General features: G+C 37.5%; 2 protein-coding genes across 4 annotated transcripts in view; both read right to left on the bottom strand.

Moving 5' to 3' along the window:
- Positions 1–1,328: 1,328 nt before the first annotated feature.
- LOC122628386 (innexin inx2-like) lies at positions 1,329–5,638 on the bottom strand. Of its 2 annotated transcripts, XR_006327033.1 has the most exons (6): positions 5,411–5,638; positions 4,164–4,315; positions 3,044–3,292; positions 2,653–2,948; positions 2,257–2,534; positions 1,329–2,225 (listed from the first exon to the last, which is right to left on the bottom strand). XR_006327033.1 is itself a non-coding variant. In XM_043810641.1 (5 exons), exons 1-5 carry the CDS (start codon positions 5,589–5,591, stop codon positions 2,312–2,314), a joined length of 1,101 nt encoding a protein of 366 aa, XP_043666576.1. In that variant the 5' UTR covers positions 5,592–5,638; the 3' UTR covers positions 2,244–2,311. The 2 variants fall into 2 exon arrangements, 1 of the variants encoding a protein (XP_043666576.1); XM_043810641.1 differs by lacking the exon at positions 1,329–2,225 and having other exon boundaries at positions 2,244–2,534.
- Positions 5,639–10,323: 4,685 nt separating this feature from the next.
- LOC122628758 overlaps positions 10,324–20,267 on the bottom strand; it is a 13,502-nt gene continuing 3,558 nt past the window's right edge. For both annotated transcript variants that reach the window (XM_043811361.1, XM_043811360.1), the window contains exons 3-4: positions 17,398–17,612; positions 10,324–12,976 (exon numbers count right to left, since the gene is read on the bottom strand). In XM_043811361.1, coding sequence (XP_043667296.1) covers positions 10,610–12,976; positions 17,398–17,612 — 2,582 coding nt within the window. In that variant the 3' untranslated portion in view covers positions 10,324–10,609. The remainder of the gene's footprint in view (positions 12,977–17,397; positions 17,613–20,267) is intronic.

Here is a 20,267-nt window from a genome sequence, read left to right as displayed (position 1 = left end):
TCTTTTCTTCAATTATCTTTTCTTTTCTTTTCTCTCCTCTTTCTTACGGATCCGTTACGGAGGTCTCTACCAGACAGAGACAGACAAACGACCAGATCGAACTCCAGGGTGAATTACCTTTGTTTTCTTCCTCTTCTTTTTCTTTTTTTTTTCTTTTCTTTTCTTTTCTTTTCTTTTCTTTTCTTCTTTTTTTTTTATTGTCTCTTTTCAATTGCTTTATTTTATTTTATTAACGTACGACAATGACGAGGATAATCGACGATTGAAGAATACGATAACGACGGAGAGAGAAAAAGAAAAAGAGAGAAAGAGAGAGACAGAGAAAAAGAGAGAGAGAGAGAGAGAAAGAGAGAGAGAGAGACACACACACACACACACACACAGTTTTGTCGTCGTGTCCGAAAACACAAACACAGCCGGAATTAATTTTAACTCCTTTTATCCTTCCTCAATAAATTGCATTTCCGTTTAATTTCATCATCCTCTAAACTTGTCTATCATCTAATAACAACGTCCACATGGATCGGCGATCCGTTCTTTTCTATCCTTTTCCTAACCTCTTTTTTTTTCTCTCCTTTCCCTTCTAATTTACTTCTTGATGTTTCTTTCTATCGTTATTATTTATATTTTCTTGTTTTTATGCGTTTATTTAAATCGTTAACAAGAAGACGCTCGATTCCCGCCACTTCGCCTCAACTTTCTGATCGAAGAAAACCTCGAACTCATGACTATGCTTAACACTGACAATAAGCCGCCCGCCCTCCCTCTCCGGTCCGTCATACACGCTCTAGAGTTAGTTCAACTCGAAGACTTTCGCGAGGCAAGCGACACGCACCTACCACGTTCTGCGACTGCTCCGCATGTAGTCCGTATGATTTTACTTTAGCTTTTAGATATCTGTAATTCGACCGATACGACGCCAGATGGCGCTATACGTCTCTCGATTCCTCGAAACTAACACTACTAATTAACCAAATTTCTTCGATTTGTAATTTCTAATCTACAAAAAAAGGATATAATAATAAAAAAAAAAAAATAATAATAATAAGGATAGTATTGAAAAGAATTTCTTTTTTCAATTCTTTTCTTCTTTCTCTTTTTTTCTTTTCGATCAATGAGCACAATTACAATTGTTATTAAATACAATTTGATAAGGGACCATAACCAAACGAGTAAGATCGATATTAATATTTAATCGATGTGCTCGATCGATTATTTCAAACTTGGAGTAGCACCTAGCGGCCGATACTCGAACAAATGTTGCAAATGAATCCTCAATGATAAACTTTATTTTTCGCATATATATATATATATATATATATATATATATATATATATATATATATATACATACAGAATATATCCGATTTAAATATAATATATACCCGCAACAATTTGCCGTAAATATTAAAAATGCAAAAAAGTGTTACAGATGAGCGTTGTATCGCGTCAACGGAGACACAGATAATTATTTAATTTTGCGATTTAAAGAGCTTAGAGAGCTTTCGTTTAAAAGTCACGTTTTTGAATATAATCCAATATTATGTATTCTTGAAGCTGATATCTCAGTATTGATTTTGAAAATGCTTTGACCAGCACATTTATTGTTTTGCATGGACATAAGCCATCGTTGAGTTATTAAGTATTAAATTTTGTGAGTCCCTTAACAGCAGTTATCCGATGTATACAGCGCTTTGTGTGCTTCTGAACTGTGTAGGTATGCAAAATATATGTGTACGAAGCATTTTGAAATTAGTTTAATGTCAGTTACAAGAATGTTTAATAAGGGATATTGGGTTTTATTTAAAAATGTAAACGCGACGTCCGCCCTCCTTCACTTTTTTCTCTCTTTTGACATGTAACATGTAACATTCGTGTAAAAAAATTTTTTCGTGTATTTACTATTCAGAAAAATAATCGAATGTAAATATATAAATCGTATACATACATACTGTATACATAAGTACGAACGATAAGTCAATTCTACGTAACTTTTAATGCGCGCATTTAGATTGAAAAATCCAATGAGATAAAATTAGGAGAATCAATAAAATATTTTTAAATAATTTATCGGAATACTCGTTAATAATTCTTAGTACGAAGAGATATATAGAAACGTTATCTAAAAATTGAAGTTCTCTTATCATCGAGAATCGATTTTGTTTTAAACGATTCAAATGATCTTTTTCGATCGAATGATATATATCTACATACATACATACACAGAGCATATACACACATACACACGCACACACACACACACACATATATACTTGTATATTAAATCGATTAAATAGATAAATTCGTAGAATTAGACTAATCCTTTGAAATGCTTCGTCGATAGGCTGATTGCCAACTCGTCGATTAGTTCCCTGTATATGATCGGGCTCACGTTCTGTGCGAGTCGATGGAGGAGAAAGCAATCGCCAAAAGTAAGCACTCGAACTATGGTATTTGCTTTGGCATGCGCAAGGGTCCTCATCGAAGCTCGCAAAAGATAGACTCTTACCCTCGCTTGAGAGAAAACAATGATCCTGTAACACGAGTATCGAATGGAAAAATATGAAGAGATCCAACTATACTAGATACGGATAAAAGGAGTTAATAAAAGAAAAAAAAAAAAAAACAGAGAGAATGAGAAATATAGTTTACCTGTAAAAGAGAGCAAAAAAGCCGAGAATCGTTAGAAATATCAGCCAGAACCAAATAAAGAAGAAGACCTTTTCGTTCATCACGTTCAACGAGAGAACGCAAAGAGCGTCGTGAATTTGGGTCGAGCCGGCTGAGCCGAAGGTGTGCATCGTGCACTTGGTGACCTTGGGAAAGAGTCGGGTCATTGGATCTATCTTATCGGAGTATTGTTTTTCCTTGGAAAATGCTAAAACTGCGACTCCGTAATGTCTAAATTCACCCTCGAAGAATAGATCCAATAGATATAATTGTCCTATCTAAAGATGCAGTTTTCTGTGAAACGATTTTTCTATTTGCAATAATTTCTTTTTTTCTTTTTTTTTTTTCTTTCTACATTTCCTTTGTCACTTACCGTATTGAGAAAATTAAAAACTTCGCAGAGGAAATAACGAAGAGCGTAGAAATTGTGCGTCATTCGAAGATCACCTTCAATAAAATAGTCGACTAGTTGACGCTTTCTATTCTCGGTCCAAGCATCTCGATCCAGAAACGAAGTGGAAAGGTCCCTCGCGAGCAAAGCGACGGTATCCCTTTCCCATATTCCCCATAACGCTCGCGGCACGTAAAAGAGAATCGCTTGTAAGCCGAGAATAAAGCAAACCTGTTGCGTGAGAGACGCGTCTGTTGTTACCTAACTCACGTTGTTTTCTCTCATGGACAGAGAAATTCAAGCGACGAAATACCTTTTGCTTCTGACGTTTCATATAAAAAGAGAGATTTTTAATTGATCGTTATGGGAACGAATGTTTACCCAGATTTTTTAATATTCAACGTGTAAATATCTTTTATACGTTTACCAATCATATTCGCTACAATAATTTTTACAAATTCTTTTTTTAACTAGATTATTGTTTTATTGCGTAGTTAATTAAAAACAATTTTTGTTCTGAAAATCTTTTTGAAGCTACGAATTTTGATATCAAAATGTAATTACACGCCTGAAAACAGGCAACGCTTCGTACCTCGTCGATAATTGTGCTTGCGAACGCCATCTATCAGTAAAAAACTTTTATAATCCTTTCTGGTGGGCAACTACTGTTCGTGTACACGCATGGAAGAATTGATGTTGCCTATTAAAAGGGGCTTAAGAAATATTCCAACTGATAGATGGCGTTCGTAAACACAATTTTCAAGCGAGTACGAAGTGATGTCTATTTTCAGGTGCAGTTGTCAGGTTCCTGTTAATATTTCATTATGAAGACTGACAAACAAATTGATTAAATAAAGAACTTTTCTGTAACCTTCAAAAATAGTTATCAGCGAAGAACTATCTAAGATATTCGATACTTATTTAATCACTACGTATATATGTGTTGATAGTTAATGCGATACTTTAAAGATATTTGTTTGAATAATTAACGTAATTTAGAATGTCATCCAAAAGAGAAAAAGATGATTTCTGCTGGAGTTTCTCTCCATTTATCAAAATTATTTTTAACGAAAAGTTTACGAGACAGAATGAGGACACTAACCCACTGGTAATAACGATGATAGTATAATTCGTCGTCCTGAGATGCATTTCCTATTCCTGGACTTGCCACAGTTCGACCTGGTATTCCCTTTAAGTGACGTGCCACTGTGAAGGTACTATATATCCAGCAGTATGCGTTTAACGTCGTTCTGTCTATCGAAAAGAGTATTATAAAGAAGAGAAAAAAAAGTAATTGATGACGATAGGAAAGTCGAAGGTTAAAAGTGATAAATATGTAAAAGAGTAATGTCCTCTGACATTTCCCTCCTTTCTCGAGCAGACCGAACTTAAACAAGAAAATCTTTTGTCCTTGATAGTGTTTATGCTGCTGCTGAGGGAACACCGTAGTTCTTTTTAAAAAGTGCTCTCCTCGTCTAGCCTCGAGCAATGTCCGATAACGGCTATTAAACTACGTACGCACGAGAATGTGCGTAAGAACAACAACAAAAAAAAAAAAAAAGAGAAAAAAAGAAAGAAAGGAAAAAAAAGGAAAGGAAGGAAAAGGGAAAAAGGGTCTGTTAAAATTTTAATTTTAAAAACCTTCGAGGTATTTGCTCGATGTATTTTTCTTGCTGGGGAGTTTTAAAAGTGCACTTTTCACATCGATTCCATGTTTACCGACGACACTTAGTCCGTAATTTCAAGACAAATATTTTCTTCCCTTCTTTCTCCCCCTCTCTCTCTCTCTTTTTCTCTCTCTCTTACTTACTAACTCTGCCCTTCCCGTTATCCAGTTTTTTTTTCTTTCAGCTATTTTCCACCTATCCGCTCAGCTCATTTTCACGCGATAGGTGTCGTAAACGTTGATGCTAGCGCGTGCCTGTTAAGCTTTCCTCGATGTTTAATGAATCGAGGGACACTCTGGCACGTTTAAAAGCACCTGCCTCTATTTATTCTGAGTAGGTTGCTTGCTACGTTAGCTTCAAAATTCTAAATTCTACGATGGAACGAATGGTACATGGTTGCAATTAATGTTAATTAATGACAATCTCTTGTCGAATGAAAGGAAAGCTCTATTTCTTTTTTCTTCTTTCTTTCTTTTTTTCCTTTCTGTTTTTTTTTTTTTTTTTTCTTTTTATCCTTACGGAACATGACTCTGATTAGAGAAAAAGAATAGAGAGGATGAGAAAGAGAAAAAAAATATGAGCAGGGAAGAAAGAATTTCTTTCCCCTTTCTTTTCCTTCTTTTTTCTTTTCTTCCTTTCTTTCTTTCTTTTTTCCAATGGAAAAGAAAAGAAAATGTCGTACCTATGCTGTGATCGGAGATGCAGCTAATTGGTTCGCCTATGAACTGTTTAGCGGTTACGAGCGTAGCACAGACGAGAAATAGGAGAACCGTTGCGCGTGAATGTAACCTGAACACAACGTTGTCGATCCGAATTCGTTCCTCCTGAAGAAGACACTTGATAGGGGAAAAGAGTTCCAACATGCCACCGACCTGTTTTTGCTTCTTCTTCTTCTTTTCCTTTTTCTTCTTCTCCTCCTTTTCTTCTTTTTCTTCTTCTTCTTCTTCTTCTTCTTCTTCTTCGATAAATTTGTTCTTGATTATAGAAAAAAAAAAAGTGAAGAAACTTTCTAGTCGGTCGGTCGGTCGATCGGTCGATCGAGAGAAAAAGAGAGATATATATATATATATATATATATATATATATATATATATATATAGAGAGAGAGAGAGAGAGAGAGAGAGATGCACGAACGCGCGCACATACACATATACACGCACAGACACTTAACTGAAATTGAAAAAGTCGTGTGGCTTTTGAAAAATATGACAGATGTCAACTCGATCGACAATTTAATTGATCGTCTTTTTTCTTGGACTTTTTTCGAGGTAATCGATTAATCGAAAGAAAGAAACTCTTTACTTCGACTTTTCTAGCCTGTCCATTATCGCGATAAGAGTTCATAAATATGTTCAAAAAAATTTGTTTTAATTTAACGATTACAGCCGGTATTTTCTTTTCTTTTTTTCTTTCTTGCTTTCTTTTTCTTTCTTTTTTCTTGTTTTTTTTTTTTTTTTTTCTTTTTTTCACATGCGAGTGTATGTATAATACGTACGTACTTACGTTCCTATAGGTCCTACCTGCGACGTGACATCTCTTTGAAAATGGCAAGGACGAGAAGAGGACTCGTGAAGAAGACAAAAGAGTCTCTATAAATCTCCGTTAGTACTTGCTTGTTTGTAGGGTGATTTTCCTAGGGTAGTGATATAAGGAAAGAAAAGGAGAAAGAAGAAGACAAAGAGAAAGAGAAAGAGAAAGAGAAAGAGAAAGATAGATAGAAGACCGTGATCGAAAGTCGTTCGATTAGGACAAATTCGAAACGTCGGAACGTCGTCACTATTTTCTCGGACAATGATTAAAGAACACATCCTGACCCTTCTATTCTTGGGATAGAAAACACTAAAATGAATCTTCTAAATGGATTCTTATCTTTTTCTTTTTTCTTTATTTTCTTTTTTTTTTTTTTTTTTTTTTATATTGTTTCTTTCTTTGTCTTATCGCTCTATCTTTGTCTTTTCAGGTCAATCGAGGGAAAAAAAGGAAAAAGAAGGAAACGTAACGAACTTTGAAATTGTTTTAACCTCAACGTCCGAGGGTAATCTTTATTAGTAAAAAATATAGTAATTATCATATAATCGCAAGTTACATATCGATGAAATATCGTTATACCGATAATTCATTCAATTGTAGCGCTGTTCTCATGGCCTCGTACGCGTCTATTGATATGCATACGCGCATACGTTCGGCTAATTATTATTATTATTATTATTATTATTATTATTATTATTATTTATTATTATTATTATAATTATAATTATTATTACTATTACTATTATTATTATTATTATTATTATTATTATTATTATTATTATTATTAGTAATATTATTATTATTATTATTATTATTATTAATATTTTCTTTTCCTTTTTTTTCCTTTTTCCTTGTTACAAATCTTTTTGTTGCTAACAATCTCTTTACCACTCTCTCTTTCTCCCTCTTTCTGTCACACATACTTTCCATCTTTCTCATTCTGTATCCATTAATCCCCATGTTACAGTAATCCCCATTGTGGCCATTTAATCATGGCGCACGTGTGTGCGTATTAACTAGAAGATTGTCTAAGTCTACGGAAAAAACACGATCTATATGTACAAGCAAAACGCGTTGTCTTATCACATTTAAGGCTGAACCCAGACGGAGCTCGCACTTTTCATTTCGACGTTCGTCTCTTGAGAATCACTCTGGGTTATGTCGAGAACACGCTTGTACTCTCGAGACCATTTTTCTTTCTTTCCTTTTATTTTTTTCTTCTATTTTCTTATTTATTTCTTTTTACTTTTTTTTTTCTTTTCTCCTTTTTCGTTTACATTTCTCCTTATTCCTTCTCCTCCACCACCAATCTTTTCTTTTCTTCCTCTTCTTCTTCTTCTACTTCTTCTTTCTTTTTTTTACTTTTTACGTTATTTTTCTATCCATCCTCCCCCATCTTCTCTCTGTCTCTCTTTCTCTCCATATCTATCTCTCTCGTTATTTCTCGCACGAACACGCTCATATACGCACCCAATCTTTTTTTTTTATCACGTTCTCTCTCTCTCTCTCTCTCTCTCTCTCTCTCTCTCTCTCTCTCTCTCTCTCTCTCTCTCTCTTTCTCCGTGACTTAACGTTCAATGTTCGAATAAACTGCCTCGAGAAATTTACATCTTTTCGACGTTAGCGGTCTTGAAAAGGGTCATAACGTTGGCATACGTTCGTAGGGATATGCCGAGAGGGAAATAACGTAACGAAGAGAACGAGAGAAAAGAACCGGAGAGGGAGAAAAAAGATAAAAAAAAAAGAAAAAATAAAACAGAAAAAACAGAAAGAAAGAAGCAAAAAGACATGGGGTTGAGGGTGCGAGTAAAAAAAGAAAATGGGCGAGTCGAAAAATTTCAGTACCTTTACGATAAATTACTACTCGTCGAGAGAATTCGTTTAAGCACCAAGTTAAAACCATATCGGGTGGTAAAGGTAATCGTGAAGCTGTGTACTTGTTCTCTCTCTCTCTTTTTTCTTCTCTCTGGCTCTCTCTCTCTCTCTCTCTCTCTCTTTCTCTCTCTCTCTCTCTCGTGTTTCTTTCCTGCTATCTTGATGGCCAACACGAGACGAGCATCGCATCGTGTCTATTCATTCCCTGTTGGTAACCGCGGAAAAAACGACGAAATAGAACTAAACGAACTTTCCTCTTTCGGCGATATACGTTAGTAATTATGTGGCTGTGTTTGTGTGTATGCACGTGAATGTTTTTGTATGTGTGTATGTCTGTATGTACACAATTTTAACATTTTGCGCCTAGCTAACTTGAGTATCTCTTTCCTTCTTCTTTTTCTCTATCTCTCTGTATTTTATATATATATATATATATATAAATATGTATAAATATATATATATATATATATATTTATTTGCATTAGTATGTGTACTTTATAAATATACACATAGTACCTATGCATAAAAATATATATATATATATATGTATGTACATATATATGTACGTAAAATGTATAACAATATAGATCAATACGAGTACATAGGATCGCGGATCTGGAAATTTAAATAGAACGGCTACGATGAAATGCATTTAAAGTCGTACGCGTGTTTTTATCGCGACGCGTAATTGAAAACTTCATTTCCTTACGTCTCTTACCGTATTTCTTTTTTCTCCTTTTCCTTTTTTCTTTTTTTCTCTCCTTTTTTTATTTTTTAACGTTAACAGAACGTAAGCGTTCCTTCTTTCCCTCGCATTTTTCTTCCGTATTATTTTCTCTTTACTTTTTTGTTTCCTTTTGTGTAATTTTAAACTAACGCGTGATCCCTTGGGTTATAAATCGCGAAAAATTTCGTTGGTCTTAATAAATCAAATAATGGTAATAATAATAATAATAATAATAATAATAATACTCATAATAATAATAATAATAATAATAATAATAATAATAATAACAACAACAGTAGTAGTAGTAGTGGTAGTATTAATAACAATAACAATAACAACAACAATAATAATAATAATAATAATAATAAGAATATGAATAATAATAATTATAATTATGATGAGATGATAGACGGAAAGAATATACGAAATAAAAGTTCCTCTGGGCGAATAACCGGAAACGCTTTTGTTTCTCTTCTTTAACGAACTTTTATGATATTATTATTTCGCGATAAACTTTCGCCGTGTCGGCCCTTCTCCAACCAAACTACCCCCTCAATCTCCCTCTACAACCCCATTACCCCATTACCTCACCACCTTCCCAGTTCGTCTTTTCCGTCGACGTATCCTAACGAGAAAATAACAACGGCTTATGCCGGACCCGCTCGTACCAACGGATAGAAAGGATTTACGACTTTATCGAGAATTCATTTAGCTTTTTATGAAGCCACCAGCGAGGTGGATAGTCCAGATGGAAGTTGGGTTAGTCGAGATTGTCACATTTCTTCTATTGTCAATTCTTACCAAAGCAGGATTACGAGAGAGAGAGAGAGAGAGAGAGAGAGAGAGAGAGAGAGAGAGAGAGAGAAAGGAAGAGAGAATAAAAGAAATTGATAAATAAAAACAAGAAAGAAAAAAAAGTAACTGGCATATAAAACGAGAAAAATGAATAGAACATTAAATATAAATCTGAATCCGACTGAATGATAAAAAAAAAAAAAAAAGAAAAAGAATGGAAGAAAAACTAATCGATTCTCATTTTCTCGCTATTGGTTCCGTCGCGGGCTATTTTAACAGTGTTTCTTAATAAAATCTGATATAACTTTGTTATTTTATATATATATATATAATATATATATATTTAAAAATTTGCAATCTTCCTCACCGGGTACGAACGTCCATTTAATTTACCAACAATAAAATTCCGCCATCATCCTTTTCCTTAGTTCCGTATTGTTCTCACAATATATTCCTCCGTATAGTAGTTTCAAAGATGGCCGTCGAAATGCAGGATAAAATTTTCATTGGCACTTTCGCGTCCTGGAACCTAAGGGAATACACGGACGTGTGTTATTTTGCAAATATGCTTTCTCTCTCTCTCTCTCTCTCTTTTTGTCCTTCGCAACTCGAACAGCACGACGCTATGTTGCGCCACGAACGTAGTTTCTAAAGACTAGTAATAACTGTTGCGAGTTGGCAGTTGTTGTTTTATTTTAACATAGGTACGAAAAGGAAGAGATTATTAATTGGGAGGAAAAATCGTGAGAGTTGAAAAGGCGGTCTCGTCGTCGTGATCGAACGAAGAAAGAAGAAATGATCGACACGACGACAACAATGATGACAACAATGACAACGGCGACGATGACGACGACGACATTCGCGTTCACGTTCACGTTTATGTTCGCGTTCGCGTTGGTAATTCACAGGAGGATCGTAACGACGATATGCTGGAACAGGTATCAGCTCCGAACGCTAGTACGGTACGTGAATGTCTCTAGAACGAGAGCGACGTTTACAAATGCGACAGACCACGATGAGGCAAGTAACTGCAAGTAATATGGCCAAACCAGCACCGAGTCCGGCACCAGCCCAACCAGCAGGACCAACGACACTTCCACCGTTCGATCCAAGAGGTCCAGCACAGCTTTCGAGAGACTCGTCGTCAGGCTCAGGACGACTATTGTTGTTGTACGGAACGACGATAGTCGAGCTGGTACTGGGACAATTGACAACGCCGTTACATACCAATCTCATAGGTATGCAACCAGCGTCACCGGGACAACGGAAGCCGCATTCCTCGTCGAGTTTTTGCGTGTGTAGTCCGCCGGAACTATCCCTTGGTAAATGATAGAGTTCGGTCCAGACGATTTTAAAGGCGGCTCTAGCTGGTGCCATAGTTCCAGTAAATTGTATTACTATGTTCGAATATTCCGTGTCGTCACGATCGGTTGGTAGAATTTGACTAGCCGAGATGACGGGCATTTCTCTGACATAGCTGACATTCTCTCCGCAAATACCGAGGAAGGGATCGATCGATCCAGGAAGAAAGATTTCTAGCTTACCGTCTTCGCAGGAACGAGAAGCAAATTTTATCTTATCGAAGTGTAGCCACAAGTCTCGTTCGTGATTGACTCTTAATTCCCAAATACATTTGATCGATCTCGGTGGAGCAACGTAGCCTAGTGCCTCGTAATGAGGAAATTCGATTTCACCGTCCGTGATAGCAGGCAATATCGCAGGCCCACAGAGTGGACTGTGAGCGAATTCGTAATTGGCCTCGAAAATCGGCGAAGGTTGTTTGAAGTAATTCGCGGCTGCCCGAACACCGTCTATTAGAAACTTCAGATCGAGTCTCTCGCCACGGGATACTACTCTGATCGGTGATATCGGTACACTATCTTCCTCGTCACGACGACATATACAAGTACCCTTAACGCCGTCTGGCCCAGGTTCTCGTATAACCAATCTATCGACTCGACTGTCCCAGCAATGACCACAGTGACCGGTAGAACGTTCCTTGAAAGACACCGATTCTATGGTTAATATCACTCTAGCGAAAAGTCTTTTGTCCGTGAGGAACGTATAGGTACATGAGAGATCCATCGGTGGGTTCCCAGGTCGTTTATAAATCAACGTGTTCAGGGGTGATCTCAAACGTCCAACACGAGCTCTCCACGAAGTAAACTTTTCGTCGCATTCTGTGCCAGGCACAGGCTCGCCGAATCTCGTGGCATTGAAAAAGTCATAATGTGCCCAATAGTAAAGGGAACTCCCCGAGTAACTGCCGGTTTTACTTTCGAATCTAACGAATAGAGCGTTCGAAGTGGAAACAAAATCGTGCTTTTCCATGGGCTTGCTGAAGGTATCGCAAAAGGTCTTGATTATTCTAGCATCGTCCGGCCAATCCGCATCGTATAGAGTAAGACTCTCGCCGCAGTCACCGTCGTAAGGCTTGATGGGCGACTCGATTCGATTGACACGGAAACTGGGGAAATAAAGCCTGGCTATTTCACCAGGGCGACCCCTCAGCAAATAGGTACAGCTCGTATGGGGTGGGTACCAGTGCGCGACGGACAGGAAGATACCCTCGTTACCGCTTACGAGGGACTCGCTGTTGAGTAGCCAGTCGCAGCTACCGTTTTTTACGCCTGCCGTTTCGACGTGACCAGGCCAGTTGCCAACGTTAAAGTGAAAACCCGTGTTCAAGAGCGGTCCGGCTGGTGAGGAAACAAATTCGACATAGAGATCCTCGCTGGTGCCGATTATACTGTAGGGGAATTTACCCATACCGCAGAATGTACCGATTACAGGACTATTTTCATCCTTCCCATCGAAGACACGTATATAATCGTACGGACAATGCTCCGAGCCGGAGCTTATCGGTCTCATCGGGCAAGTCATTATATTCTCGCATCGTTGTCCGTCGATATTGAACTCTTCATTCTCTATATAGAGCTTTATGAATGGCAACCGTGTGTTTAGCTTGTATTTACAGTGCAAAGCTCGCGGATAAATACCCGGAAAGGCTGGGCTCTGTACGTAGCACGTTTGCAATCTGCAGTCCTTAAAAACCCTCTCGCAGTAACTCCCAGGCACGATCTCGCCCCTTCTGTTTGGATAAAGTTCTGGATGCTGGCCGTACCTCAGGTAAACGTCGAGCTGCTGCTCTGCCCGCGAGTCGAAACTGAAGTAAGTTTGGTCCGTGAAGTTCTCCGCGTGGAAGATCACTCGTACGAAGCTCGTCTCGGAAATGAACGTTTGCGGTTGCTCGGATTCGCCACAATAGACACCGGGGTCCTTGCGATTGCTCACCTCGGTTTTCGTGTTGCCGTCTATGATCTGAAACAAACAGATGAAAAAGAAAAAAACAGAAAGAAATAGAGAGAGAGAGGGAGAGGATGAAAGAGAGAGAAAATAAAAAAGAATCTCCTTCCCCTAGAACTTCTCCTCATTCTCCTCTCGAGACGCCCTTGTTTTTTCTCAAATTGATTTTCCTCCCTTCTACTACCACCTTTCTACTCGTCGGAGTCCCGGGACCAAAGAAGGGGCAAGTGTTCTCGCCGGAATTAATCCGCGGGAGGATGAGAGAAGCGACGGAGCTTGCGTAAACTTTGCCTTCCGGCGTAGTGTCATTGTGATTTGCGTTTCGACCATTCATACCCCAACAACGTTATAAGAATCTTTTTACGGAATATTGGAAAATACTTGCGATTAACATTTAACGAGGAAACCTAACGATTTGGTACTATCATAATGTACGAAAAAAATACGATCGACCATGAAAAGTTTCTTTGGGAACAATTTCTTTCGGAATGATCATTTTGAACAGAACGAACTGTGTGATTATCGAAGAGGAAAATCCCTCTAATGAATTCGTCGAAGTTATGCTATCGAAGGACGGGTCCGACGTTTCTCAATTTACGAAGGAAACGATGAGAGTTGTGGGAACGTTAACGAGACGATAGCGGGAGCCGAAAGCGGAAGAGCGAAGCGTAGTGTTGCGCGCTAATTAGGCTTTGCGGTACGAGCCATCTCGCAAATTCAATACCAAGCTGTAGTTCTCATGTAAACGATCATTGCGATAAGCCGGCCAGGATAAAGCGAGACTCTGCTCGGCAGGATTAATAGACCCATTACAATCTATACGCGCGATCGAGTTCCGTCCATTTTGCTCCTGCGATTGCCAGTCTCTGTTTGCGAGCTCGACTTATCTTTTAACGCGATCTCTAAAGGGAGAAAGGGGCAGAAAGAGACAGGATGTGAAGTGCTTTGATGGTTGCTCTTCCTTGATAAAGAGAGAGAGAGAGAGAGAGAGAGAGACGATGGATTTACTAAGTTTCTACTTGGTGAAGTAGAAATGGCTTCGCTGTGATAATAATGGACGTTAAATGGATAAAATAAAAAAGTGGACAATGACCTACCCAAGATCGAAGCGAGCTTGTCTGTAAATAATTCAAGTAATTTTGAATAAAAGACAGAGAGATATGAATAGATATAATTACTGTCTCTCGTAAAGATCCATCCTAACTGTTTATTACAGATTATTAAGAAACTGTCAAACGCGCTTTTAATAGACCCTTTGAACGTTCTAGTCGAGAACGAGTCTAACTCAAAGAGGAAGATTTCAATGTCTTACGAGCATGCATCAATACTAAAACGTTGTTACGTTGCACGATCGTATCGTCCGTCTGTTCGACGAACGTTGCTTATACGGTGTCGTCGGTACTGTAATCAAAGTTCCACTTGCAGTATATAGTCTAGTAGTGCAAAGACCTCCCTTACCAATCTCTCTTACCTACCTAACTATCTACCTGCCTACCTACCTATCTATCTATTTATCTGTATGTATGTATATAATACGATTTCATACGTGAAACTACGGGCTGAGGATATCAAAGCAGAACGTATTTATCAGGCTCAAGAGAAGCTATCCATCAGCGTTATCGTTGTCGGAATTTATTTTGAGCTACGACGTAAAATACTGTCGCGTAGGCAAATCTATAAGTGTCTATCTATCTCTATCTATCTCTATCTATCTATCTATCTATCTATCTATCTATCTATCTATCTATCTATCTATCTATCTATCTATCTATGTATCTATGTATCTATCTATCTACCTCCCAGTCGATTCAAGCGTAACATCAAGAAAGACACATAACTAATTCCGTAAGCTTTAAATTCCGAACGTTCTTTTTTCTGACTCATCCAATAATCTAATCGAATTTATTTGATTTACCTATCCGATAACATTGACACGCCTTTCTACGACATTTATTATACCATATACGATCAAACGATTCTATTCACAATCGTGTCCATCTTCGTAGATATTACGAATTACTAAGGAGACCTAAATCGGGATATCATATACCCGAAACTTTATACCACCAAAACTTTATTCGCGAGTTTCTTTGTACTCTTAATAATACCGTTATCGTTGAGGATCCCGTATCTGAACGGGCCTCCGGCGAAGAGACAATAAATTACCGACGTACTACGATAAGAGATGGTAAAAGAGAGAATTGGAATAATGGAAAAGAAAGAAAGAAAGAAAGAAAGAAAGAAAGAAAGAAAAAAGTTAGAAAAGACATAAAGAAAGATGGAAGCAAAGAGAATAGGAAGGGGAAACGAATTTTGATCGTTGATACATACAGTAGGTACCTACAATAAGAAGTATGATAGAGAATCGTAATAACGATTATATTCGTAGGGGGTTTGCAGAGAGAAACCTTCGAAGCATCCAGTATAATACTTTAAAAGTACCATAATTGCGGCAGAGTTTCTACCAATGCGAACGGAGGTGATAACACAGAGGGTTGAGTGAGTGAGAGGGTGGAAGGGAGAATGAGGAGAAGGAGGAGAAAGAGGAGAAGGAGGACGATGAGGAGAAGGAGGGACGAGCTGCTCAGTGTTAGGAAGATCAATAGTCGTTTTGCAACGACGTTAGGAGTACTCGAGTGTGTATTACGGACGATATTTACCAACGAATACAGCAATTTTATTCAACGCCTTTATCAGAGTTGATTAACTCTTCTTGGTAAGCTCCAACCACCCTTAATATGTTTCAACTCAGATGAGACGAACGAAGTATTTTCTTAAGATGGTAATTTCTCGCATTTTCTCCCTCTCTACGGGAAGAAAATTCTCTTAATTTCATACGGTACCCGACACCCCTATGTTAAATTTCGAAATACGAGCCCCTTTTCCTTCCTCGATTAACGAAGATTATACACGGTTCTATGTACCTTTCTGACTTTGAGTTCATTCATATTCGAGTTGGTTCTCGTCCGATTTCGAGGAAATGATGAGAGAGAGAGAGAGAGAGAGAGAGAGAGAGAGAGAGAGAGAGAGAGAGAGAGAGAGAGAGATAGGATAGAAAGGGAGAAGGAGAAAGATAGAGAAAGAGGGAGAGGGAGAGAGATAGAGAAAGAGGGAGAGGGAGAGAGACAGAGAGAGATATTCGTGGATTTATAATGAAAGGAAGAGGGATCCTGATTGGCTATCGTGTGTACATAGATATGTATGCACATACATTGAAATTGGTGATACTCGACGGAAGCGTAAAATAATGAACGTATAGCTCGTTTGTTAGCGCGAAACTAACAACGAAAATGCGTTCTTAACGAGGAATTAAACGTTATCAACTCGGTACACTTGATGAATTATATTATTGTTATATGTATGTATACACAGATATGTGTATGTACATATACATATATATAAAAATAATATTAGTTTATTATAAATAAAATGCGAATATATTATCTTCGTAATTTATCTTCGGTCCGATTGCACGAATTTTTTTCTTCCTTTCTTTCCTTCCATTTCTTTCTTTCTTGTTCATCTTCTTTTTTATCCTTTATTTTTTTCAAAATTATAGCCTCTTCATGCACAATCTCCTAACAAAAAATTGGCAGATCTATGCAAAACGTATATCGAATGAAGCCACGATTATACTCAAGATTTTGGAGGATGCAAAGGGAAAATCATTTGAAAAGTTTTATACGAAAGCATGAGTAATAATAACCGCAATAGGTGTGTACGTATCTCTATATATATATGTATATATATATATATATGTATGTATGTATGTATATGTATATGTATATATAAGCAAAAGCGTAGAACAAACGAGCTTTTCATTTCTTTTGGCCCTTGATAATATAGCCGAATAACCACACAGCCAATTTCGCTCGTCTAATATTCCGACTGTTGCGCCGAGCCGGACCAACGCGCGCAATTTGTTCCGCTAATTAATTGCACGACTTTAGATGAAGGATAGCTTGCCCAGCCGTATTTCTCTCGTTAATGGACGTCGCACAATCAGCCGTCCAAGGCACTATGCATTTCGCTAGGAACAATACGTTTTCATCCACTCTACCTTTACCCTATCCTGCTTCTCACCTTCTCCTCCTACCCCACAACCCTACCTACCCGACCTTCTACGAATCATTAGCGACTCTAAGCGCGCAAACCTGAAAGCAATAAGAAATTTCCTTTCGTACCGACAAAAGAAAAATCTTTCATCATCTAAACGAAATTGTTTCTAGCAATTCGTAGACGCAAGATTTTTCTCATTAAAAATCGATTTGTACGTAACTTTATACTATATACCACCCTTAACTTTCTACGATATATTATATACTGTAAAAAACGATCGAACGAATATATATATATCTGCAGAAAAAAAATTATATGCAATGGTTGTTATCTTTTTTTTTTCTTTTCCTATATAAAAAATAATAAAAGGAACTCACCTGCAGGTAACCACCCGAACAAGTAGTCGCATTCTCCAATACGCCCACTTTGAATTTCTTGAAACGTACACGAAGAATCCAATCTCTTGGTGTTCCACGAAAAGCACGAAAACGATACCAGCAGTAAAGTGGTTTTCCCATGTTGGCAGCGGTCACTGCAGGACTAGAAACATCCTCGTAGATGTCCACGGTCTTGTTGCAGTGACCACGGTCCGCTAAAATTAGAAATAAATGGTACGATTGATAAAAGTCACATATTTTTTTTTTTCTTTTCCTTTCTTTTCTTTCCGATGAGAATCAATTTTTATTTAAATTACGAATAAGAGAGATGTCGACTGTCGTTCTATTTCATTTGATAATAATTTATAATATGAAAAAGTATTCAATAAAGATCATGCGTACATTTTATCTAAATATTATCTTATATATATTTATATAAATATATAAGACAGATTAATACTGAAGATCCTTTTATCATCCCTTCCTTCCCAAGCTCCCCTAATAAATATTAAGAATACTTAATTAAACGCATTCTCGAAAATCACATTATTCATCGACAACGATCTCGTTTACCTACGTTCAACAAAGTTAAGAAACTTTGAGGGAAAAATAAGAGAAGGGGTAAGAGGGATAAGAAAAATGAAATAAAAAGAAAAAGAAATAAGGGAGAGCAAGTCAGGAAGCGAAGAAGAAGCGATAGTCGATCATCTTGTTGCGCGACACTCATAATCCCCATCCACTCCTAACCCCTCGTCATGTATCTTCCAGGCAACCTCTCAGAGACTGGTCGTCATCACTCGAGTTCCCTTTATGTCGTTGTCGTTGTCATCGTTGGTTGATGTTTGTACCATATTACGAAGAATAAAAGAAGAGAAAGGGAGATGGATGGATGGATAGATAGATAAATAGATAGATAGATAGATAGATAGATAGAAAAAGATGGAGAAAGAGAAAGAGAGAATCTTGGAGTTGCACCAACGAGATCATCCAAAGAGAAGTGTCCTATTAGTATGAGTATTACAAAAGAAAGGAAGAAAGAAAGAAAGAAGGGAAAAAATACAAGAAGAAGAGAAAGAAGTAAAATAGAAAAAGAAAACAATGAAAGAAATACATAAGAACGTGAGATTTAAGGGAGAAGATCGAAAGAAGGGATGGGTGGTAGGTGGTCTAGATGTAACAAAGAAAGAATAAATTTGTAAAATAAATTTGTCGCCCGTCGAGGCTCACAAATGTCTCTATTTTTCAAGAGAAAGATAGAGAAGCAGAGAAAGAGAAAGAAAGAAAGAGAGGGAGAGAGGGAAAGAGAGAAAGAAGAAGGGAAAGAGAGAGAGAGAGACCAAAAGACGCTTAATCGATTCGGCTTTTGCCGTGTTTGCCACGCCGCGAGTTATACCTATATACGGTATAGAGTGAGGGTGGTCGGAGGGTTGGAGTGTGAGGGATCGAAGGTAGGAGTAAATTGTTATTGATTTACCGTCTGTAGAGTCTCGCATCGTTTGCTACCAAATATAAGAATCGGCCCAATATATGTAGGTATATATATATATACATACATACATACATACATATATACACACACATACAATATATGTATCGTATACCTACTATTTCATACTCTATCTTCTTCTTTTTTTTACTCTTCTCGTGATAACGAAGACTCGAAAAAAGAGAAAGCGAGGGAAACTGGAAAGGAAAATGCGCAATAAGATTCGGCTTTGTGTATTTCTTCGTCTGTTGTCTTCTCAAAGACAATCGTCCTCGTCGTGTTGTCCTCGCATTGAAAGGCCTCACTGGTTTTATCGAAGGAATTGTATCGATCTATTTCTCTTTTTCTCTTCCTCTCTCTACGTGTCTATCTATCTTACCATTTCGTTTTTCCTCTCTTCCCTATCTCTCCTCTTTCTTCGTTGGACCTTCTTCGATATAACCGAACGTTCGATTACTTTTCGCTTTTATATCAACTTCGTCGTTCGTTCTTCTATCGAATACAAATAGGAAGTTGGGAGATGAGAATGGGAACACGCAGTGTCTCGGCATGGAAGGTTGAGGCAAGAAAGTGTGGTCCACTTGTGATATATACCCAGCTCTATATATCTACAGATTATATACACTATTACAGGGTGTCCTACTTTAAAATGGACCATGTCATTATTCACGGTGATATCTCATCCGATCGAAATATCTGATTCTTTTTTTTTCTTTTCCTTCGTTCTTCTTTTTATTCGAATTACCATATTTAAATTCTCTTTGTGATTACTTTTCTCTTTTATTTTTTTTCTCTCCCTTTTTCCTTTTTCTTTTTTTCTTATCATTTTTAAATTACCAACACCAATTTGAAGATGAAATATCATCTAATCATTGATTATTTTTGTCATATGTAAAATACAACGATCTGAAAGAGAATAGAATCTTGAAATTTCGGAAAACTCGGATAGATAGAAGGCAAGGATGTCGTTTTCAAGGAGAGATTTTGCAAACGCAAAGGAAAATGTCTCGTACATTCCTACTTCGATGGATCTTCCTTCTCCGTTTTCTTCTATTCGTCCGAATAACGTCGCTTTCACGGGTTTTACATTTTTGTTAGGGGCAAAAGCTTGACTCCCCTACGGGCGAGAGTGGAAAACGCTGGCGCAGCCACACGTCAGATTTTTCTCTTTCTCCCTCTCTCTCTCTCTCTCTCTCTCTCTCTCTCTCTCTCTCTCATTCTCTCAAATACATACATACACATATTTTCGTGAGAGAGAACGACGAAACGCCTTGAGGGTAAAGAAAAAGTGCCGCTGTTGGAGACGCACGCCGAGAATCGTAAAGCTCGGTGAATTTGAATGAAATAAATCCGAATGAAACTTTTGAATTATTTCTTTCTACTT

The sequence above is a fragment of the Vespula pensylvanica genome, chromosome 4, assembly GCF_014466175.1.
Source record: "Vespula pensylvanica isolate Volc-1 chromosome 4, ASM1446617v1, whole genome shotgun sequence".
Lineage (NCBI taxonomy): Eukaryota > Metazoa > Arthropoda > Insecta > Hymenoptera > Vespidae > Vespula > Vespula pensylvanica.
The sequence above is the reverse complement of the archived record's forward strand: the minus strand, read 5'-3'. Positions and strand labels throughout refer to the sequence as shown.

Coding starts and splice junctions, on each gene's coding strand:
- LOC122628386 (XM_043810641.1), bottom strand. CDS start 5,591: ATGTTGGAACTCTTTTCCCCTATCAAGTGTCTTCTTCAGGAGGAACGA. Junction 4,316..5,410: donor CATCTCCGATCACAGCATAG/GTACGACATTTT, acceptor TCTTTTCGATAG/ACAGAACGACGTTAAACGCA. Junction 2,535..2,652: donor TTTTTTGCTCTCTTTTACAG/GTAAACTATATT, acceptor CTCGTGTTACAG/GATCATTGTTTTCTCTCAAG.